Source organism: Artibeus jamaicensis, unplaced genomic scaffold (genome assembly GCF_021234435.1).
Source record: "Artibeus jamaicensis isolate MK-2021 breed Jamaican fruit bat unplaced genomic scaffold, CSHL_Jam_final contig_233, whole genome shotgun sequence".
NCBI lineage: Eukaryota > Metazoa > Chordata > Mammalia > Chiroptera > Phyllostomidae > Artibeus > Artibeus jamaicensis.
In genome coordinates this window covers 22391251-22415869 of record NW_026521486.1, presented here as the reverse complement: position 1 = coordinate 22415869, position 24619 = coordinate 22391251, and the positions used below count along the sequence as shown (strand labels likewise).

At 43.1% G+C, this 24619-nt stretch overlaps 1 protein-coding gene across 2 annotated transcripts in view; it reads right to left on the bottom strand.

Annotated features, from left to right (window-relative positions):
• Window positions 1-4703: 4703 nt before the first annotated feature.
• Window positions 4704-24619, bottom strand: part of SLC2A3 (solute carrier family 2 member 3) — a 58883-nt gene continuing 38967 nt past the window's right edge. Inside the window, exons 1-10 of one of the 2 annotated variants that reach the window (XM_037167854.2) lie at window positions 15354-15666; window positions 13725-13817; window positions 13052-13212; window positions 11001-11241; window positions 10548-10710; window positions 9902-10089; window positions 8940-9044; window positions 8465-8566; window positions 7765-7968; window positions 4704-7083 (exon numbers count right to left, since the gene is read on the bottom strand). In XM_037167854.2, the coding sequence (XP_037023749.2) occupies window positions 6886-7083; window positions 7765-7968; window positions 8465-8566; window positions 8940-9044; window positions 9902-10089; window positions 10548-10710; window positions 11001-11241; window positions 13052-13212; window positions 13725-13817; window positions 15354-15368 (1470 nt within the window). In that variant the 5' untranslated portion in view covers window positions 15369-15666 and the 3' untranslated portion in view covers window positions 4704-6885. Of the gene's footprint in view, window positions 7084-7764; window positions 7969-8464; window positions 8567-8939; window positions 9045-9901; window positions 10090-10547; window positions 10711-11000; window positions 11242-13051; window positions 13213-13724; window positions 13818-15353; window positions 15667-24619 lie in introns of those variants that run through there. The other variant, XM_037167853.2, reaches the window with a different exon arrangement.

Sequence of the window (24619 nt, the reverse complement as noted above, 5' to 3'; positions counted from 1 at the left end):
TCACATATGTATTTGACCTTGTTTCTAATATGTTATCAGTACCTCTTTCCCATGTATGTTATCAGTATACATTTCCACTAACCTTTTTGGCATTTGCTAATTTGTTGTAAGATCCACATTTTCCCGACCTGCTAAGCATCGAATGTCTAATCTTCCATACCAGTGTCATGAAACCCTTCCCTTTCTACTTACCATTAGGCAAATCCTGGAGTGGGTCTTTGGTATGATCCGCTCTATAGAGGGGTCATGGGTTGGATTCCTGGTCGGGGCACATGCTTGGGTCGCAAGCCAGGTCCCCAGTGTGGGGCTATGTAAGAGGCAACCAAATATTGATGTTTTTCTCCCTCTCCTTGTCCCTCCTTTCCCCTCTCTAAAAATAAATAAATAAAATCTTTCTTAAAAATGAAGAAAAGAAAAAATGGCATTTTTCTGTTTGAAAAAATAAAAATACCTCCCAACAGCTGGAAAAAAAGTATTTGAAAAGCTCAATCGCAATAAAAATGCAAACGTAAGGGACAGGGTCCCTTTCTCACTTGAGATTGGAAAGGATTAAACGTTCGATAATAAAACATTTTGGTAAAAGTATGTAGAAACCAGCACACTTAAAGCTTGTTGGCTACTTATCTTGATTTTAGTCCTTGAGCGTGTAGTCAAAGACAAGGGTGCCGGCTCCAGTTATGCCAACTCAACGGCTAGGCTCAATTTCCTCAGAGAGAGAGAAAGATCATTTGAATTTAATCTCTGAAATCTATTTTTAACTCAGATGATTCAACTCTATCAATTAAGTCACAACGTCTAGAGCAATCCGGGAAGGGTACATTCACTCCAGAATAAGAAAGGCAGGAAATACCTGCACTTGAAAGTTTTCTGGGTTCCAAATATACCCTGGGTCCGAGCCAGGAGTGGTTTTCTGGATCTCGAACAAAACCGGACCGCAGGTCCTTCCACCGCTCACGCCTGCGCGGTGCGGGCGCCTGGCGGGAAACCCGGCTTCGCGGAGCCCCGCCGCCTTCGGGGTCCGACCGTTTCGCCCGAGCCGGGCCCGTCTCCCCCCACGAGGGCCGGGCTGGGGAGGCTGCGCGGGCGCGGCCTCGGGGCCACGCCTGGTCTGGCGGAACCGAGTGCCCGGTGCTCTTCGGCGGCCGCCGCGGAGTCTGGGAGCGCGATACTGCGATTCCGCGATACGCAGGCCGCAGCGCGCGCACCCGCCTGCAGCCACGGTCGGGATCAAGGTCGCAGACTTGTTGCTGGATGACTAACTGGTGCCACAGTTTGGAAATCGACACCCAAGGGGTTCTCCAGGGTGTCAGGGGACGGTGTGGTTAAGACCACCAACCCGATGAGCCCGAGCTGCGGAGGTTCCATCCCCGCCTGCAGCCTGGCCCCCGACCCGACCTCATCGCGCAGCTCTGATGCGCAAAGGCTGAGGCGGCCCCTTCGCCCTTCCCTCGTCTCGCCCAGCGGGCCAGCTCTGGAAAGACCCGCTCGCCCGACCTCAGCTGGAGCCACCCAGCTGGAACTTCGGCCCAATTTAACACTTTTGGTAAAAAAAAAAAAGTGACACGTTTCAACTGGAATTTAATTCCAAGTGCAGGTGGCTTTGTGAAGTTTGGAAGGAGGAAATCCTTTCAACCAAAGACCACTTCATCCAGCCAGCCGTCTAACAAATATTCTACGAGTTATCTACCGCCTCTGAACTCCCGATTTATCCTCAATACCTGCTTGGTGGTAATGGATACGATTCTTTTATATCATTCCTTCTTTAGAATGTTAAGCACAATGAAGTTTTCCCATTGGACGATGCTGAACCTTGTGGGAGGAAGGGAGGTTTCTCTTGCTGGTTCCAGTGGCTGCACCACAGGTGAAGATGACAGAACTTTGGGTGGTGCCCTCCCCAGCCATGCACCCAGAATGCAAGCTCCCTCAGACACCTCGCACAGCCCCAGCCTAGGACTGGCGATCACTTTATACGAGGCCCCAGGCTTCCCACCCGCATGGGTGCTCTAACTCATATGTGTAATTATCAGCTGTGGCTCCCCTGAAGGGGTCGGTCTTCTGCTTGTTTGGGGAATGCTCACTAGGTCTGGTTCATGCAGTGCAGCTAGTTTCTTTATCTAGTGGACGACAGCGATGCCTTTTCTAATCAGATCTGAACCCCTGCATTTGGGACCCCTTTCTACTTTGCTCTTACTTGGATACTCCCCTCAGCTCTTGGATGCCATATTGAGTTTTCTTACATCTTTTATATTTTACTTACTCTTTTTGTAGCTTGATATTCTTTATATTAAATGCTGTTTAAGATAATGTATGGTCTTTAAATCAATGTGCGATCTCTATCTTCAGATAGGAGCCAGACTGATACACTTTAATACATATCAACTAAATGTCAGGCAGTGTTGTAGGTATGAACAACACAAAGTACAGGCTTTTATGGAGCTTACGCTCTATCGAGGTTGTTAACCAAGACCTAACTCACAAGACAGAGAAACAGCCATGCAGAGTTTTGAGGCAGAATATTCTAAGCACAAAGGGACAAGTATAAAGACCTTAAGTAATAATGAACTTGATGTTTAAGAACTAGAAAGACCAGCGGGGCTAGACTTCAGTGAGCAAGGAGACTTTTCTGCTTATTTGTGGTGCCAGATATAAAAAATTATGCACAGACCTTTTTTTTTTTTGCTCATCAGTTTTCATGTTTGTATGTTTAATGTGTGGCCCGACAACTCTTCATCCAATGTGACCCGGAGATGCGAACCCCGGTAAGGGTTATGGTGGGAGTAAGGAAGGCTGTATGGAGCCCGTGCCCGAGCAGAGCGGAAGTAAGCGACCATTTAGGCTCTAGAAGGGTAGCTCAGTTGGTTAGACCATCATCCTAATGTGCCAAGATTGTGGGTTCTATCCCCCATCAGGGCACATATAAGAAATCAATACATAAATAGGTGGAACAACAAATCAATGTTTTTTTTTTCCTCTTGAATTAATAGCTTTAAAAAGCCCTGGCTGGTATGGCTTAGTGGATTCAATGACAGTCTGCAAACCAAGGAGTTGCTGGTTCGATTCCCAGTCAGGGTACATGCCTGGTTGTCGCCTGATTCCCAGTTGGGGGTGTGGGGGAGGCAACCACACATTGTTTCTCTTCCTTCTCCCTTCCCCTCTCACTAAATACAACCTTAAAAATAAATAAACAAAAGAAAGCAGCCATCCACTATCTTTAGGAAGTAGATGGAAACAGGGAAGGCGGTGTCAGGACTACGTAAGGCACAGAGATGTTAAACGTGTTGTAGTGGACGGCAGGTGTTTTCCTATGTAAAGGGGAACCACCCAATGATAAATCAAACTGAAAAGGCAGCAGAGCCTTGCCCTGGAGTGGTCGTGCCCACTACGGGGCTTAAGTTTGTTTTTTGTAGTTGACTGGAAGCTATTGAGAACTTTAAGTAGGATAGTGACATATACATTTATACGTGACATGAACATTCTAACATATTAGAGTAGGACTGATTCTCAATGATCAAAGACTGAAGGAGAAACAAAGTAGGAAAGTGCATAAGAGAAAAACAATTCTCACTGGGGAAAGAAAGCAAGGCAATTTAACTATTCAAAGCAATGCACTAAGATGTTTTCATTTCACCTGCATAACAAACAAGAACTGTTATTTTCATATGTCTGAGACTGTACTTGTAAGAAATTTACTCACCTGCCAGAATGATACTATCATTAAATCAACAAACAAGTGCTGGTGAGGATGTGGAAAAAAGGGAAAACTAGTGCACTGTTGGTGGGAATGCAGACTGGTGCAGCCACTGTGGGAAACAGTATAGAGTTTCCTCAAAAATAAACAAACAAACAAACAAACAAACAAATAAACAAATAAAGCCCTGACTGGTGTAGCTCAGTGAATTGAGCACAGGCCTGCGAACCAAAAGATCGCGGTTTGATTCCCTGTCAGGGCACATGCCTGGGTTGCAGGCCACTTCCCAGCAAGGGCCAATTCCCAGCAGGGGATGCACCAGAAGCAACCATACATTGATATTTCTCTCCTTCCCTCCCCCTCTAAAGATAAATAAATAAAATTTTTTAAAAAATTAAAAATGGACCTGCCTTTTAACCCAGTGATTCCACTGCTGGGAATTTATCCGAAGAAACTCAAAAAAACTAATGCTGGGATGGGAGTAAAAGACAGAATACTGTAGTTGAAAAATAATTAAAAAAAAAAAAAAAACCAAAAAACCTGTGGTACATTTACACAATGGAATACTACGCAGCTATAAAAAAGAAACTCTTACCTTTTCCAATAGCATAGACAGACCTGCAGATTACTACACTAAGTGAAATAAGCCAGTCTGAGAAAGAAAAATGACATATGATCTCACTTACTTGTGGAATCTAATGAACAAAATAAATTAGCAAACAAAATAGAAGCAGAGGCATGGATACACAGAACAGACTGACAGCTGTCAGAAGGGAGGGGTGCACTGGGTGGAAGGTGAAGGGATCAGCCAAAGAACATATATGCAAAATGCATGGACACAGACAACAGTGTGGCAATGGCCTGAAGGAGGGAGGGGCCAGGGCTGGGTGCAGGTGGGAAAGGAGGGAGAAGGAGGACAAATACAACAGGTACTGAATGACTAAAACAGGATATCAAGTGGATTTTGTTGTTAAAGGAAGGACAAAAACAAAACCAAGCCTGTGATATCATAATGTACATTCAGAATTTTTATTTCAAAACAAAAAACCACAGTAACATTAATAATATAAAACATTTAGAAATATTCACAATCTGGTCACTGAAAAATGGGAAAACTTCCACATAGCGTTACTGCCAACCCACAGTTTTTGAGGAGCTGAAAGCAGAGGTGAGGCTGAAGGAACGTCACCCGTCCCAGCAAAGCTCCACACCACAGCTCTGTGAGTTTTTATCCAGAGGCTCAATGACCCCGGGGAATGGCAAGAACCGAAAACTAAGATATTGTCATAGGCAAGGATTTGGCTAAAGGGCCTGAAATGTGTAAGCACCAAGGAGGGGAAGGGAGACCAAGCAACACACAAAAAAGGGAAGAGAGGGAATCGCTGGGGCCCTATCTCCACTTATAAAAACACTGGGAAACTAGATTGTGGAGGTGTCCATGACCTACAGCAAGTGCAAGCCTTCCAGATTTACAAGTCCCCAGAGTGTTTCTTATCCCCTTGAAAAGAATGCCTCCCTCTCCCCCCATGGCTTCCCTCTGGCTCCCCTAGTTTGCCACTTGTCCTGATCTCACACTCTCCTACTCCCACCTTCAGAATCTAGAGTGAGGCGGAGCTCCCTACATGTTAGGAATAAGCCACTGATGCAAACGCCGCCCAGCAGTGTTACTCAGACACATCCCATCCAAAGGGGGGCTATAGGAACGGAGGTTACAAGTTACCAGTAAACTGCTTCCACCCAGAGCAAAGTGACAGTGCACATACATTCATACTCTCAAGTGTGGGCCACACTGCACATTTACTCACACCATCTCACATGTGGTCTACGGGGAAGACTCGCGTGCTCCTAGGGCCCCTGACTTAATACTACGGTGACATGGTGACAAGAGTAACTTGACATGGTAACAGACATAAACAAACACGAGCTGCCCCCAAAGCAATAACATACTTCAACTAGGTAACAATCATTCAGGAAAAAACCTCTCCCAGGGCCAAGGCTGCAAATCCAGCTTAGCTACAAACACTTTCCTATGAATTCCTTTAAAGCTATGGCTTAAAACAAAACTTAAAAAAAATCTAAACCTCTAAAATCACCTAAAGAACAAAGTGGAGAAAAAAACAAACCTTTACCTAGAACCAATATTTTATGTTGCTCTTCCACCAGATGAGTGGTAGGAGCATTAAAAAAAAAAAAGGCTGAGTCCACCATAAAAGGAAGTTGTTTGCTCCAGTGAGGGGAGGAGAGGACTGATTTCCACAAACCACCTTCCCCTCTTGGGACACCATCCAAAATCAGAACCCATCAACCACCATCAACTACAATGCCCATCTTAGTAATAATACTAGATTTCAAGTAATACTACGTATAATCTTAAAGAAGAGGGTTCACAAGGAACCAGTAGCTTCTTTACAAGGAAACCAGTAGCTTCTTTATACAGGCACGTGACTTCGAAAAACTGAACTTGAGACATTCCATCTGAAGGACAGACACTGTCAAGAGGCAACATGCAAACCTCACACGCCCCATCATATACTCTCCAATAACACATTAGATTTCTGCCTAAATTCTTCCCTTATTAAACTATAACCTCTCCAGTATCAAAACTTCCACCCCATAAACTCTTTGAACACCTCCCTCTAACCTCTATTTCCTTATGTTTTCATTATTTGGTAAAATTACACTTAAAAAAATAAATATTTATGCAGTAAAACCAGAAGATAAAATAAATACAACTCAAATCGATTTGCTCTGCAGCACTGTATGGAAGTGAGGCAGGTGCTCGTATGTAAACCCTCTCTGCCTCCCACACACTCCAGTGATCTGTTTCCTGGTGAGTCTGAGGTGGGGGGATCTCTCTCCCCTACATGCCTGGATGAAGCAAATATTAGAACTTAAGGGAGGAAGAGCTGGCAAAGCTATCAAATGCCAAGTAGCCAGTCCCTCCTGAAATGAAGGTAGGTTCACTTGGTCTCTCCTAAACAGAAGAGAATGTCCAAGAAATGAAATGTTTAAAAAGCCATTGAAGATACAACTAACCCCAGCATTGGGATCCTCTGAGTGCTCATGGAGTGTGGGCTGACAAAAGAATCAAGTAGCAGCATTCAGAAACAGTCCTGGGTTACAACCTGATGCGGTCTCTCCGCCACTCGGGGAGAGGTTGCTTTCACGTTGGGAGGGAGGTGGGAAGGAAGAATGGCTTAGACATTGGTGGTGGCCTCCTTATCCCCGTGGTGGCCCTTCTCAGCTCGGTGAGCCTCCATCGGGTGCCCTTCAAAGCCTCGTGTAATTTCCTCAAAAGTCCTGCCACGAGTCTCAGGGACTTTGAAGAAGGTGAAGACCAAGAAGATCACAAGGAAGCCGGTGAAGACCACAAAAACGTAGGCTCCTAAATAGAACTATAAAAAGAATACAGAGAAAGGAGTGTTGATATATAAAAATCCGGTTGGCCACTGACAAACTCCATTTCCTTCACATCCACATTTCCAACAGACTGCGAGCCCTAACCCTCTCACAATTAATGAAAACGGTAACATTTCTCCAGACTCATCTAGGATGCCATTGCTAACCTACTGTATTTCTCTGCTATTCTGTGTCACTCCTTCTCCTAGTCATTTAAGTTAGCTGCTTCTAAATACCTATTGAGTATTTCAGGATTTTTTGATTATCACTGTTAAAATCTAGGCTAATACAAAATGCAAATGCATTGTAGATGTCTACTGCAAGTTCTTTGATCAAAGTCAGACCCACCTCCTTCGTTAACACCCTTTACTTAGTGAGCCTTTAAGATCACCAAGCCAAAATGCTAATTCAAATGATGGATTTTAAGTATTGGTTTGAAATCCTCTGAGGCTGGGCTTATTACTACCATTCTCTTTCTAGGTAGAACTATGCTTATATCATTTCAGACCAGTGGTCTTTTAAAAATTCCCAGTTTTATGCTCCTGCTTCAATCTTTTCTGCTGTCAGTCCTTTTTCTGTTTGTCAAAGCTCTTGAAATAGGATCCTTCATGGTGCCAGTAATCATATTGTAAACAAGGCTTAAGTGGATTGGGTGAGTTTTGCTTTAATCTACTTACAGCAGCTGAAGGGAAGAGCAGTCCAACCAAAAAGTTGGAGGTCCAGTTGGAACAGCCAGCCACTGCCATAGCAGCTGGGCGGGGTCCCTGGCTGAAGAGTTCGGCCACAATAAACCAGGGAATGGGGCCCGGGCCAATTTCAAAGAAGGCCACGAAGAGCAAGATTGCCCCAATGCAGATAAAGCTCATCCAGTTGTACTCATCCTACATGAGGAAGGAATAGAGGAACATTAACATTAACGTTAAAGATAGCGGGACCCGGGCAGGACCCAGCCTCCCAGAGACGAGCATGAACTAATACTGAAAAGCCTCTTCTGTCCTGTGGTGTGTAATGGAGTTACTGGACTTAGAGTGAAAACTTCAAGATTTTTGAATCCTAGTTGTGTGACCACACATATAATCATTTCTCCTGAGATCATTTCGTCAGTTGTAAAATAGAAATAATTGCCTCAAGATTATTTTAAGAATTAAAATAATATAATGTATTTTACAAGCTAGATGCTATATATTAGATGTAAGGATTATAGCAATTTAATTACCTGTCTGTGGTGACCTACTTTTCTTAAAACTGTGGGAATGCTGCTTCTCCCAAATTTGACTTTATCCATCTCCAGCCTGAACTACTCACCCTGATCCCAGCGACTCAACTGCAGCCTCTCCTTTCCCCCGCCTCCCTCGTCCTCACTCAAAGAGCACTCACCTTTAACAACAGGGAAATAGTCATGAAGATGGAGGAAACCGCCATCCCCCCAAGGCCAGTCATATGCAGAGTTCTTCTTCCTGCCCTTTCCACCAGAAACAGCTGAAAGAAGAACGAGACGTGATGCTTCTGCTTTCCTGTTCCTGAAAACTGTATGAGCCACCTGAATCTGCCTTAACAATAACAGGGTACTTGTTGTACTCCCCCTCTTCCAGTTCAGAGTTTAATAGACCCTATCTAGGGTTGTCTAACAACCTCTTCCCCGGCCATTCTACAGGTGCCTGAAAAAAGTGAAGGCTACTTACACCTGTCACTCAGTATCTCTTTGTCCCTCAAAGAGGAATTCAGTAACAGAGGGTTTAAATACTGGTAGGGAAGTGGAGGTACATGCCACCCATCTCTGAACACATGTAGCAAGAATCCCTCCCCCCCCCGAAGCCCCGTCCTCCGAAGATGATCAAACCATCCGACTTACAGACACTACAGTGAAGATGGTATTAACCACACCAGCACCAATGGTGGCATAGATTGGCTCCTCGACACCTGCATCTTTGAAGATTCCCGTTGAGTAATAGAACACCTAGGAATAAACAAAAGAAGATGCAATTTACTATTTAGAGTATCAACTGTGTTTTGAAAAATGCTTCACAACAAAATGATTTAATCGTATCAATCAAAGGCTGATGAGGAACCATCATGGCACGAAGTCACTATTTACAGAATATTGTATCTGCAAATGCATAGAAGGTGTGGTAATATCATCTCTTCCCACAATCACGACTTAAAAGCAGGCAGCTGATATTAGCGTATAGAACATAAAGACTACCTGCCAATTACTAGCTTCCCATTTTGTCCCCACTAAACTCTCAAGTATCCTAGTCGTAAAAAAATATACAGACAGGCAAGGCCACTCAGTATGAAGTTGCCAGTGTGCCCCCACACCGTTTGATTTCCTACATGTCCCCCAGGGCTTTACAATGATTCTAGAAAGTAAAGTCCTAGAGAAAAGCGATGGCATATAAATTCTTGAATATCTACTTCGGTTGTATGGCTTACAGTATCACTGATAACATCATACGAGATGGATCAAAGTTAAAAAGGGCTGGAAATAAAAAATAAGTGGTCAAGAAAATTTCTGTTGCCCTATTTATTGAAAAAAGTCTAGAAGAGGACAAATGTTTACTGTCCATTCCAAGACTAATTGGTGACACATTTTTTCATTTTTATTTATTTCCTCATTCTTCCGCATGGCAAACGCTGTAAATTATAATTTTAAGAAATAAAACCAACAGCAAATCAACACCTGGATCACCAACATTTCTGGAGCGGCTGCTGCACGGCTGCCTCTCTGTATAAGAAGGTGAGCTCTTTACCCCTGGGTCTCGTATTTTCAGTGAGATACCGTAGGATGCCTGGGACACACAGGCCGATACTCACAGCATTGATTCCGGAGAGCTGCTGAGAGAGCTGGAGCATGATGGAAATCATGATGGGCTGTTGGTAGCTCCGCACTCTGAAGAGCTCCAGCACAGTGACTTGCTTTTCTTGGGCCATCCGGGCACTCTCATCTTTCATCTCCTGGATGTCCTGAGTCACATCCTGTGTGCCCCACAACCGCTGGAGGACTGGTGAAGAGAACGAAGAGGAAAGGATCAAGATACGGTGCTGCTCCCAATCCACCTTTCCCATGAGACAGCGAGGGAGAAGCCATCAGAGATGAGCCCTGCGTACGGCAATTCAAACCAGTGCCTTACTTCTCACTCCATTTTTTTCCTAAAATCCTAACACAAGGATATGTTTGTTGATTTTAGAGAGAGAGAGAAACATCAATCAGTTGCTTCTTGTACATGCCCTAACTGGGGATTGAACACACCACCTTTTGGTGCAGGGAATGACATTCCAAACAAGCAGCCAGGGCTCCTTACCCCCTTCTTTAGGGGTTGAAAGCTCCTAATTAAATGGTAATCAGAAAACTCTTCACTTGGGTTCTGAGGGTCAGAGAAAGGAAACAGATCCAATATTTTTGTCCTAAAATAAACCACAACCCTACAGTTCCTATAGTGAAGGTGTGAAGGATACTCACTCTTCTTAGCACTATCCTCTTCCTTTTTGTTAATTAGCAAGAACCTAGGACTCTCTGGGCAAAATGGAAGGGCTATGCTTTGCAGGAGAGCCGGGAGGATGGTGAAGCCCAACAGCACAGGCCAAAGCTCTTCGGTCCCCAAGATGACGTTCAGGCCAAAGATCTAGAAACCAGACGAAGATAATACTATAAATACCATACTTTACAGGCCACAAGTTGATTAAGAAAAACAAAAAAGTTCATAAAACCATCCATTCTTTTACCACAGAAAAAGATAAATGTTTCTTTTCCTTTTCTACCCTGTCTGCTTTTTTAGCTATCTGTGAGCTACAATAATAATATCTGAAACTTACATATAGTTGACTATGTACCAGAAATTCTTTTGAGTAATTTATGTTAACTCTTTTAATAAACCTTGAAACTAACATTCATTAAGTTTAAGTTCTAGAGTACCTGGGCCACCAGAATCCCGATGACGATGCCCAGCTGGTTGAGAGTGCCAAAGGCCCCCCGCAGGGCAGTGGGAGATACCTCTCCAATGTACATGGGCACAAAACCTGTGCAGAGTCCGCAGAAGAGGCCAATAATCAGCCGGCCCAGGATCAGCATCACAACTGACTGGGCTAACTTGCAGAATCCCATAAGGCAGCCACCAATGATTGCCAATAGATTGACAATAAGCATTGAATTGCGCCTGCAAGTTTAAACAAAGACAAGTAATGTTAGCAAAACAATCCTTATCTTTCCCCTTCTTTCCTTATTATACTGTTCCCCAAGCTCATACATAGCTTCTTGTGGTTTAATTTTTCCACATTCCATCATGAAAACATTTCTACTTGGGAACCAGAATTAAAAGTTCTTATATCTCTATTTGCAAAAAAAACTAACCTAGAGAAAACCACTGCCACAGGCAATGGTGACACGTATGGCTGGTCCATGAACATACTCAAGTGATATTTTTGAGCCAATGCTTCCAACTACATCTAGTGGTAAAGTACTTCCTTAGATACATCAGCAACATGCTAATAACAACAGATTATTTCAGACAGGTTTTCCCGTATCACAAAAAACTTTCCATATCACATATGCAAAAAGCAGTCAGCTTCAACTCTCCTCTAGGCTGGATTGTGGTGATATCAAGAACAATCAGTACTGATAACCAGTATCTAGTAATAAATTACTGCATTTATGTAGCTTTTATGTACTAAAAGTGTGACAGGCAGAGCCACCAAAACAGCTGATAGGAGACTGAAATAAAAGACTAACACTGCAAACTTCCTGAAGCTGTTGGGCAGAACCGGCACCATGGTACTTTAACGATGACTCTAGGCTGGCCCATTGAAATTACGTGGGAAGCTTTGAAAAATATGGATATACAGGTTCAGGCCCGCCACTGGGACTTATTTAATTTTTTTAAAGAAATTTATTTATTTTTTAGAGAGGAAGAGAGAAAGGCAGAAAGAAAACACCAACTGCTGCCTCTCACAGGTCCCCAACTGGGGACGTGGCCTGAAACCCTGGCTTGTGCCCTGACCTGGGATTAAATCTATGATCCTTCAGTTTGCAGGCCAGCACTCAAACAGCAGCCAGGGCTGGCACCGGGACTTCTAAAAGCTCCCCGGGAGACACTAAGAGGTCAAGCCACGGTAGAGAGCCCTTTTAGAGGAAAATCTCACCCCCCATCCCCAGTTTCGCTCATCTCTGCATTCCTTTCCCGTCCCCTCCCTCCTCTGCTGGTTTCTGTTACTGATAAAAGAAAGAAGCCATGTTACTTCTGGGAAACCCATGTTAATTTTAATAACTTTAGCAGACAAAAATTGTAAGGTCTCTAAAACAAAAATCAAACAAAAACCAAACATTATCAAATAAAATAGTTTCCTTGCATTTTCGCAGGGTGGGGGATCAAACCACCATTTCACTGAGGGGGTGGTCTTAGGGGTGGGTCGCAGCACTGGCAGGACCACGAGGTTACTTGTCATCTCCCCAGCCTCACAGCCTCCGAAAAGTGCTTTCATTTTTTTAAAAAGAAACCTTGAATTCCATTGACATTTTCAGAACAGATAATGAGCAAACAAAATGGTTCTTCTACCAGTCATTATTGAAAGCATTCTACCCTCTAAGACACTGATTAAGCTGGCATAAAGTGAAAAGATACAATTTCCTCTTTTCAGGGAAAAAGACTTCAGTTTAGTTATTTGGCCATTATCCACATTTGCCAAAGACTAAGGAATACAAATTTTTTCCTACCTATCTTTCTGTGTAAAGTAATACAAAATTTGCATAAAGCTGCAAAATTTTTAAGAAAAGTAAACAACCGACCTTATAAATAAAGTACATTTCTGGGAAACTCCATTGTGAACTTTACTGGACTAGATTTCCCTTGATCAGAAACTGAGGTGCTCTCACTCCAATACATCCTCACCATCCCATCTTAGTTCTCACTACCTGTCCTCAGTACAACCACAATAACCCCCCTTTTTCCCTGCCCCGTTTCTGATCAATACCTGCCAAAGCGGTTGACGAAGAGTCCAACGGAAAAGGATCCAATCATCCCACCAACGGAGAAGATGGCCACTGACAAGGACCAGAGGGACGTTAGCAGCTCCTCACTGGGAGGGTTTTCTAAGCCCTCTTCCAAAGTGTAATTGATAAAGTCCTTTATGATCTGCAAATTAAAGTGGGTGATGGGAGGGCAGACTGTTACAGCCGGATGAGAAAAGAGACAAACACGGGGGGGGGGGTCTTCCCTTCCCTAGGAGAACATTCCAATGACTATTTTCCAAGGGGATGACTAGCTGGGGATGGGAGAGAGGTAACACTGGAGTTAATATTACTCTGAAAGCCCAATTTTTTATTTGTTCTGAAAATCCCAGCAGGTAGTAGCAGCACTGATTTCAGTGAGTACCTCTGTGCTCTCTTAAGAGCCCTCTCTTTCCCCTGTAACCAACTGGAAGGGGAACTACATTACCATAGGGTGAGAGGAAGAATGGGCACAGTGCAGGATATAGGGAGCAATGAACTTTTGGTTTAATGATTCAAGTAGACTTCCCACCAATATTATTCCCCCTCTTCAGTGTTAACCAGACTAGATATCAAGTTCATCTGACATTCTTGAGACCCTACTTAAAGGAATAACTCCCCTTTTCCAAACCCTAACTCAAGTTGCCTGGTACTCACAGTTTCCGGAGCATTGATAACGCCGGTGTTGTAGCCAAATTGGAAAGAGCCTATGGTAGCCACGGTGATGGCAAAGATCAGAGGAGCAGTGACCTGGGGGTGGGAGGGGGAGGGGAGAAACAGTTGGTAACTTGATAATTGTCTCTTCCCAATTAAGGAGATGTATTAAGATAACGACCTGGGAGTAGTGCGGAAGATCAAAACTTAATGAGATTTAAGCCATGAATGGGGAACACAAAAGAACAGGTTATCAGTGAAGACCTTACTTGGAAATACATGAACAGGCATATACAGTAAAATTGGGAAGTTGGGAAGGAAAAAGTTTAAGAGGTACTGAGTTAGTCGGTCTGGAATCCAAAAAACAAACAGAATTGTATTGAGGAATTAAAGAATTTAGGAAGAAAAGACAGATTAGAATTCCTAAGAAGAGATTATTTTGGAAATGGCTACATCCAGTGCAGTCTCACTGGTGCCCTAGATTCCAGGTGCCCCAGAGTGGTAGTGGCAGTGGTGCCAGAATGCCTTCACCAATGAGCCGCTTTTCTCTCTCTGTCATGCAACCTACAGTGTCTGCCCATTGTGTCCTGGCCCCACTGAAATTCTTCCAGTTTACTTAACACTGTACTGCTATCCGTCACCCAGCAGGGGGAGACCACGAGTTCCCTCCCAACCCAACATAGGGGAGACATATTTGGGGGGAAGGAGACAGAAATCACCCCAGTCTTCTCTCAGCTTGCCAGAAATACTTCAAGTTGGTGTTATCTTAGATTTCCATGTCAAAGAAGGCCCAATATTTATGCCCGGGGCCATCTTTCACACCACCGCCCATTCATCAAATTCTTTCTCCAGTGGGACTAGTGGCAGGCTGAGGATTTCAGCTCCCAAAATTGACCTTGCTTCCCAGGCGACTAGGTATAGGGGTACCTGAGCCCCCCTGCCAGTGCCCAGCTCTTTCTGTTCAATCCTTTTCCTTCTAGTAAAAACCTTTCCCTCCTCATCGTACTACCCTTGAGAGCCTTTTCTTCTTCCTTCCCATTTTTTATCCCTTTTCTTACCTTCGTTTGTTTTCAAATAAATTTACCTTAGTGAAAATGCCTTTCTCCCTACCTAGGTCACAATAATATATTACTATATCACGATCTCACCATCATAACCACAATGGGAAGGACAACAGGAATTCTCTCTTAGTATCCAGGGGACCTCATAGGTCATATAGCAAACAGAGGGCTGGACACCAGGACCCCAAACAAATCTCAGGTCTTTTCAAGGTCTAATGATTCCAGAGAAAACCAGGTCCCACACTCCTATATAGCGGCCCCTGGTCCCCCGTACACTCGCTCAACCGGTTCAACCTCCGTAGGGTGTAATTATGTAAAATAAACCTGAGAAACGAACACACTTTCCCCTAAGACAGGAAGGTGATGGAATTAGAGTAAATCCCTTCTAAGGTATGACATCCAAAGAGCATCGGCGGAACGGGCACAGCAGGCTGGAGGAGAAACGCAAAGGCCTGCCTGCCGATGGCTGAGTGACTTAGAATAAAATAGAGCAGAGCAATCACTGTTACGGTTCGCCTTTGAGAGCGCACCCCAAATGCGCAAAAATAACTGGTAATGGCATTATCCTTACCTTCTGGGTACCCATGGCCCTAACTTAATTCTTTTCAAGTCTTCAGGAGAGATCTAGAAGTGGAATTCCAGAGACACCTCTTCCAGCCAACAAATCCTTCAAAGAAGTCCTTCTTTTCAGGTCTCCAGTGATGCTCTACATCCAACCGCCAACTCTTACTCAACATCCAAGAGCGCACCCAGCACCTATTTATAATCCCCGCATAGGGTGGAGCCAGGGTGGGAGCCAAGCCCCCAGCCCCACCCTAGAACCGCCCACCAAATATTCCCCTGATCTCTCGGAATTTTTGTAACACTCGGGCAGCCCCACGCTAGGCAACAACTCCCTCCCCTTTTAAAACCACATCCTTCTCAACGTCGTGTTGTTTTTTTTTTTTCCTTTCTAAAGCTCGTCCTCCTTCCTTTTTCTAAAGCAGCCTCTTAGTTTCACAGACAAAATGCTTCTAGAAAAGCCTGGAGGGAGGGCAAATTCACTTTATTTTTTGCTCTCATATCTGCTAAGAATTAAATCAATCTTTAAGGAGAGGAGAATAAATGCTATCTATTAAGGCCAGGTCGAGTGGGTGCTGCTATCTGAGATTTAAGGTTGTTTGAAGGAGTGTAAGCAGAATTCAGGATCCTATGAATTAATTTATCAGCTGCTTTTTGATTGTCAACTGGTTCTACAGGCTTGAAGGAGAGCAAAGGACAGTCGGGGGAAGAAAAGGGAGGGGAGAACTGGGACAATCTGTGGCTCTACTTGTTCTCTGATTGGCATAATTGCTCCAAATAGAAAGGAAATATCCAGAAGCCAGACCAACTCCTCTAAGCTGCAGGAAGGAGAGAATCAACTGCCTAAGCGATAGGATCCAAACTCTTTAATATTGCATCTACCAAACACCCATTGTGAATTCTACCCTTTCTGCAAGTTTGCCTCTAGTCTCAAGAGTACAGCATCTAGAGATGGGACCATGATCAAACTCAGTCAAACAGGTATTTGCAGAACACCTAGTGTGTATCAGCCACCCTCCAGGAGTTAGGGATTCATCAGTTTATAAGACAAGAAAGTCTTGGCCTTTAAGGAATTTATAGCATTTCCCTTCCTCACTAAAAAAAGTGGGGAAGGGCTCATGGTGGGGGGGGGGAACAAAGTTAGTTCTTACACAACTGGAGAGAATTATCAATATGTTATTAATTATAGACTGAATTTTTGAAAGAAAGTATGAGATAAATATCTCATACTAAGCTAATCAAAAAATTGAGCAGATCAGTAGAAAAAAACAGGTAAGAAAAAATGTGAAGGGAGAAAAATGAAGGATGACAAAAGGAGAGAGAAGAGGCTCCAGTGTGTGAGTAAACAAGGCGAAGCAAACTCGTTGTAGCTAGAGAGTTGGGTAAACTGGAGATAAAATCAGGGATTTGAGGGAGGGAAAACATCACTGGTCAAACTTCTAATGCCCGTAATTTGTAACCCAGCAACCCCTTGAGTTGGGGGCAGAGGGTGTTGAGGGAAGCACAATAAATGGACAGAACTTTTCTAGGTAAAGCAGGGGAAGTGTATATATTACTTTGGGGTTTTGATTAAGGTCCTAGAATACAAACTGAAATGACTGGACCTGAAACAAACCAGATTATTTTGTCTCCTTTCCCTAAAACAGGATATTTGCTTAAGCTGAGAACTATCCAAGGAAATCTTCCCTAAGGGCACACCTCCCCTCCCCCATCTCATCCTGTCTTCCAGGAAACACGGAGCCTGAAGGCCCCTTCAGTTACTACAGCAACTGAGTTAGCAGCCAAAGGACAAAAAACACCCGGTATTTCATCGCCGTTTAACAGAAATATAATTGGAGCCACTTATGTAATATTACATTTCCCAGTAGCCACATTAAAAATTTAAAAAGAAACAAGAGAAATGAACCTTAATTTCTAATACTAATTTAATATCATTTCAGCATGTAATCAATATAAAAATTAATTCATTTTTTTCTGCTAAGTCTTCAGAATTCGGTGTCTATTTTACATTTGCAACGCATCTCCATTGTAGACTCTAAGTTTCCCACAGTTAAACTAATAGATTGTTCTATCAAAAAAATAAATAAAGTTGTGTATGATAGGAAAACATTTAAAATTGCCTCAGTTTTAAAATAATTAAAATTAGCCATTCCTTCCTTAGTTGCACTGGCCACATGTAAATGCTGCACAGCCACAACTCTGCAGCTGACAACAAGACAACCACAGTGTCCTCTTTCCTCTGGTCTTTTCTTTTTTATCTCTGGCTTTATTATTTGACTCACAAATGTCATTCTTGATTCTATAATCACTTTGTCTGCTCTTTTTCCCTCTCCCGAGCCTTAGAATAAGAATCCTTTAATGCTTTCTGAGAGCAAATGGCATCAGTAAAACGAAAAGTAGGTGTCTGTCTTACCCCTTTCATTTACTCAGAGCAGGCTCCAATCTAATTGAGAACACAGTGATTGTTCCAGTAATTATTTGCCCAGTATTTATTGAAAGAGTGAATGATGTATTTGTGAAGGCCCAGGATTATGACTGTCCCCAAGTAGTCTGTATAAAACCAGTATGACATCTGTAGAATAATTTTCTTCTTGGTAAAAAGGAGGGAGAGTGAAAGGAAGATCTGAAACCTGTTTGTTTTCTCTGTGGAAACTCAGTCTGAGTGAATTGCCCTTTTTTTTTTGAGAGAGAGAGAGGGAGGGAAATACTGATGTGCCAGAGATAAATGGATCAGTTGCCTTTTGCATGCCCCCAACTGGGGACCCGGCCTACAACGCAGGCACGTACACTGACTGGGAATTGAACCGGCAGCCTTTCAGTTTGCAGGCTGTTGCTCAAGCCACTGAGTCACACCAGCTGGTGTATGAATGAATTACCTTAAAAAATGCCAGCTACGAATTTTTGATAGAGAAAGAATACTTGTAGCAATATATATTTGAAAGGTTTTAAGTGGAATTCAACTGAAATCTCAAGAATATAGAAGTACACTAAATATATGGAGATAAAGTCTTCGCAAACAAGTGAGATCTAATCTCCTGATGCTCCAAAACCAGTTCAGTAGATAGGCCCAAATTAGGCAAACCTTGCCTCGGGCAACAGATAATACGTGCTCGCTCGAAACTGCAGTTTGACGCTGTGTTTGGGGGGGATTGGTGGACTGATTGGGGTTTTGGGTGCACTTTGGGAGCAGGTACCACTGGATTTCAAGTTCCACCCACTCAGGAGTCACAGCTCTGGTGACTGATCTAGAGGAAGTATGTTAGAGTAGGTGAGCAAGGTAAATGTCCTAAAATGTGTAGCCTGTGTCATTTGATTCATGTGAGAAGTTCTTCCATTTCTATTGAAAACAAAAGAAGAGGAAATGTGGTAGATAAATTTCAAAATGCAGTAAGTTAGGGAGGGATGTTATGAAATCTCTACCTGGTAGTGTAATGCTGGGCTGCAGAGGATGAAGCGAATGACTGGACTTACGGCCTGAAATTCCTGAGACCAAATCTGGGTACCTGCAGACAGAAACCTTAACCGTCACCTCTGTGGGAGGATGCGTCCCGGTGTGATAACCAAGCGGGAAAACAAACCAAAACCCTGAAGTCGGGGAGTACTCCGGGGCTTTAACCACTTGAGGACAAAGGCAGGGAAAACTGCCTGTGTCACAGAACAATGAAAATGGCATTTCAAGGCACACAGAAAGCTGGTGACTGTTCTAAAGCCTGCCAAGGTCACTACCACTCAGCGCTTGCATCGGCAGTATTTCTCATAAGAAACCCCTTTTGTTTCAGCAGACCATTTTTAATCTTCCTTTAGTACTTTAAACGTAGCAAAGTTCATTTTGAATCTGAAAATACCTTAGAAAATACCCACCCAGGGTAGAGAAAACAAAAAGAAATGTTGATCTTCCTGTCTAAAATGGGCTTCAGTAATTCATCACTCCAACTGCCCTAAGGGATCTAATCTCAGCTCCCAGACCCTTATCACTTTCTAAGGGGTCTCCGCTCCGCCAGTCCCTTCAAAACTTAATACATCACATACCAGTGCTAGATGCACTAGCCTAAGTTAAACTTTTTAAAAATATATTTTATTTATTTATTTTTAGAGAGAAGGGAAGGGAAGGAGAAAGCGTGGGAGAGAAACATCAATGTGTGGTTACCTCTCATGTGCCCCCTACTGGGGACCTGGCCTGTAACCCAGGCATGTGCCCTGACTGGGAATCAAACCAGCAACCCTTTGCTTCACAGGTCCGTGCTCAATCCACTGAGCTATACCAGCTAGTGCCTAAATTAAATTTGTAATCATGTCAATACCTATGCAAATATCCTCAATGGTTATTGAATAAAGTCAAGATCAGTGCTGCCCAATAGAAACATGTAAGTCATACATGAGATCAAAAAATTTCCAGTAGCCACATTAAAAAAATAACAAACACAAACAAGGTGTTAATTTGAACATATTTTATTTAACTTACTTTACCCAGTTTTCTCATTTCAACATGTAACTAACATAAAAATTATTATTTTTTAAAAATAAATTTTATTTATCTTTTTTTAGAGGGGAACGGAAGGAGAGAGGGAGAGAAACATCAATGTATGGTTGCCTCTTGTGAGTCCACTGCTGGGAACTGGCCTGCAACCCAGGCATGTGTCCTGACTGGGAATCAAACTTGCCACCTTTTGGTTTGCAGGCTGGTACTCAGTCCACTGAGCCACACCAGCCAGGGTTCATTTTATGCTTTTAAGTCTGTTTGTCAATTCCAAATAATTATTATTTTTTGGATCAAGTATTCTTTAATACTTGGCAGAGATTAAATTAATTTACCAGACCATAGCATTGTATGAATTATATTTATTGTTAACAGTTGATAATATGTCAGAATATACTCTAAACAGTATCTACAAAGAAAACGAGGTCTCTCTAGTTGATAAAGATCTGAAGAAAAAGGAAGAACCAGGTTACCAAGAAGGGAAGTGAGTGTCTATGTCATAATTCAAACTAAAAAGAACTGCTACTTTATATAGCACCTGCACACAATCCAGCCCCAAACTCCCCACGTACCAAACGAACTCTGAAAAGCAACACAGACATATCTTTGGATTATCTTTATAGACTCCTTCCAGTGTTTTCTTAACTGGTCTTTCGGGAGTAGAGAAAGAGGTGACACTCGTTCCTTGCAGAGCATCTCAGCGCTTTCCTAAACCGATCAACCACCACTAAAGCAGAAGCTTCCTCTCTGACACCTCCCGCTACTGATCACACACTTGCCCTGGGCGGGGCACAAATATCTTCCTCACTCGCCCACTACTTGTCCTTTCTAACACCCAGCAGAGGCTTGACCTTAACATGTTATCTATTTCCTCTTGTGATCAACATGAGGAAGAATAGGTAGGAGTGAGAATTATTTAGTGTAATGGACTCAACAGAGGTCTGGGGGTCAAAAGAGCAAAATCTGAGTCCTAACTCTGGAACAAGAACTAGAACTTAGACATATGAACAGATCATTTAACTTCTCTCTCACTTTTAGTATTTAACTTGGAGGCCGTAATGCAGCTCATGGAATTATTGTAAAAACTGAATGAGATAATGCAAGTGAAAAATATGTAAAATCTAAAGCACTAGCAAATATTCGTTCAGTTTGCTGATCAGTCATATGTGGAATTTTACTAGCTGTTTATTAAATACTTACTGTATGCAAGTTATAGTCCTAAGTGGAGACAATATAAATATCAATAAGACAAAGTCCTTATCCTCAAAGAGCTTATGTTTTAACATGGAAGGCTTATGTGATGGTTAATTTAATGTGTCAGCTTGGCTGGGCCACCGCAATGCCTGGATATTTGATGAAACATTTTGTATGTGGAGTTTTTGGATGAGATTTACATTTAAATCAGTGGGCTCTGAGTAAGGCAAATTGCTTTCCATAATATGGGTGGGCTTCATCTAATCAGTTGAGGGTCTGACTGAAACAAAAGACTGACATCCTCCGCTCCTCCCTGGGCAAGAAGGAATTCTGCCCGCAGACTGCCTTTGAATTTCAACTGCAACTGGGTCTCTAGCCTGCCAGCTCACCCTGCAGACTGTGGACTTGCCAGCCTCCATAATCATATGAGAAAATTCCTTAAAACAAACCTCTTTCTATGTAGAAGTAGCTTTGAACTAATGGTCAGAATCTAGAAGAGTTGTGAGGTACACCTGATGATATTCGGTTGGGACTTCAGGCTTGGAGAGGATGTATTTTCCTAAAATCTGTATGTTGAAGCCCTGACCTCCAGTACCTTAGAATATAACTGTACTTGGAGACAGGACTTTTAAAAAGGTCAAGTTTAAATAACGTTTTTGAGCCAAGTGACACTAGTTAATTTATGTTTTTTTAAAAAGGATTTGCTGTTGAATGGAGAAGAGCGCGAGTGGAAACATAGAGACCTGTTAGGAGGCTATTGGTCCTGGTGAGAAATGTTGAGAGCTTAGACAAAAGTAGTAGCAGTGGAAGCAGTGAGCTGTTGGATTTAGAGTTTGTCTTCGAGACAGAAATAATAGGGTTAATTGAAAGCCTAGATGTTGGGAGTGAAAGAAAAAAAAAGTCAAGAATGATCTCAAAGCCCTGGCTGGTGCAGCTCAGTGGATTGAGAGCAGGCTGCAAACCAAAGGGTCGCTGGTTCAATTCCCAGTCAGGGCATTGGGAATTGAAGCAGGGTTTTTTTTTGTTTTTGTTTTTAAATGAATCAGCTTTACTTGGTGGGAGCGGTTTTAACGTTATAGAAAAATGGAGTGGAAACCACATACAGTTCCCACGGAGCCCCCCACTCTCCTGTTACTCACGTCTTGCATCAGTGCAGTACATTTGTGACAACTGGTGAACCTGTGCTGACACATCATAGTCACCAAACTCCACAGTTCACGTTACGGTTCACGCTTGGTCTTGTACATTTTACGGGTTTGGGAAAATGTGTAACGACATGTGTTCATTGTTGCAGTGCCATACAGAACAGTTCCACGGCCCTCAAAGCCCCCTGCGCTTTGCCTGCTCCTCTCTCCTTCCCAGCCTCCACCCCAAACCCCCATTCCCTGGCGACCAGTGTTTGTGCTATTTCCATAGTTTTGTCTTTTGCAGAACGTCATATACTTGGAATCATACAGTATATATCCTTTCCAGACAGTCTCCTTAAAAAAAAATTTTTTTTAGAGTAGGGGGAGGGAGAAAGAGAGGGAGAGAAACATCAATGTGCAAGAGGCACACCGATTGATTGGTTGCCTCTCTCACACCCACAACTGGGGACCTGGCCCACAACCCAGACATATGCCCTGACTGGGAATCGAACTGGAGACCTTTTGGTTTGCAGGTCAGCACTCAATCCACTGAGCCACACCAGCCAGGGCTATAGCTCATGTCTTTTTAGTACTGAAAAATATTTCATCGTCTGAATGTACCAGCATTTTCCACCTATTGGAGAATATCTTGGTTGCTTCTAAATTTTGGCAGTTATGAATAAAGCTCCTGTAGACACTTGTGTGCAGGTCTTGTGTGGATGTAGGTTTTCATCATCTCATTCGGGTAAGCACCAAGGAGTGTGATTGCTGGATCATAAAGAAAGTGTTTGTTTGTTTGTTTGTTTGTTTAATGAGAGCGAGAAGGGAAAGAGAAAGAAACATCAATTTTGTTGTCCCACTTATTTATGCATTTAATTGCTTGATACTTGTATGTGCCCTGACAGGGGATGGAACCTTCAACCCTCACATACCCAAACTGACCAAATGAGCTAGTCAACCAGGGCCATAAACAAGTATTTTATTATTCTTTTTAAACAAGTATTTTAAATGGCAACTTCTATGCAATGCCAACAGAGAAAAGTCTATTGCTTTCAGGAAGCAGAGAGCTTTCTTTGGGTTCCTCCTGTTTACTCTAGCAGTCCTCTAAAACTGTAAATGTCCTTCCTTCTCTGTGTGGTTATTAATTGGACCTTATCACCAGGGTACCCTTTCCTGGCTCGTTTCTAGAAAGACAGTAACTGAATACTGATAACTGAAGCATTCTGCTGACTCATATCCACCCTTTCAAAAAAAAACTGTGAGCAAGTGTCAATCTGTGGATTGAGGTAATGAGCAAAGCCATTTTTTCAGTACAGTGTTTCACAATTAAAGGTCTTTGTTCTTTTAGCAGGGCTCTTCCCTAACTCTGGTGACCCTACAGAGCAACAGAGCCAACTCAGGAAAAAGAAAATCATCAGGTTCCCTAGGAAGAAAAAGGCTATTGAAGCTCTAGGGTGGCAGTTATTAACATGGGGTTCAAAGATGGACTAGGCAGAAACCCACCCCCCTCCTGAAGGTGATGCAAATGTTCTATTTCAGTGCATGTTTCCTAGGGAGAGGCAGGCCATGAGCTCTTACCAGTCTCAAAAATGAGTACAGGATCCAGAAAACAGGCAAAGGAGCGGGCAAACCATGGGTGTGGTAGCAAGGGGGGGGGGGGAGAAGAGTCTGCCCCTTCCTGTGTCATCAGAGGAACTGCAGTGTGTCAACTACAGGTACTGTCTGCTTTCACACAGCTTCTCCTCTCATTCTTAGAGACATCTGGGCTACAGGTGGAATCACAAAGAATAACCTTTTTTCAAGCCAGAGGCTCTAATTCCCTCCTGCTGGGGGGTGGGGGTGGGACAAGAGAAAGCAGTCCTCTGAGAGTGTAGGAATGTGCCACTTACTATTAGGGTGCTTTAGCAAGAAATACAACCCACCCTCGGAACAGGGTATCATTAGGAAACTAAAAATACTTCATGCTTATTCATCCAAGTGGTGATGGTAATATTTTAGCGTTTGCCTTTAGTAACTCGAAGAGGAAGAGATGTGACAGACACAGTGAGGCTCAGCTCCTGAGCTAGACTAAGAATCATGTATTCTTCCCTTCAAAACTGTCTACATGCGTTCTACACATGTTACCGAACGCCCACTATGCCTCACGCAGTTTCTAGCCGCTGTACTTCTAATAATTCTATGTCTTCTACATGTGCGCCATGTATCATGATGAAGTGCCATGTGATCTTTCTGTGTAGTTAAAAAAAAAAACACAAACAGTTTTACTGGAAAATAACCGAGGCTATTTGCCTTTCTTGTTTTCAGCCTCAAAATGAGTCAGGCAGTCACAGAAATCTTTGGATGAGGCGGGCCCAGAAACCAAAGAATCTCATTTAGTCAGTGTCGACCCCGTAGGAGCTACGTAGCTAGTGCCTACGTGCTTCACGAAGCGTTAGCCAAATCTCCGAAGCAACCCGTTCAGTCACTGAGAGCATACCG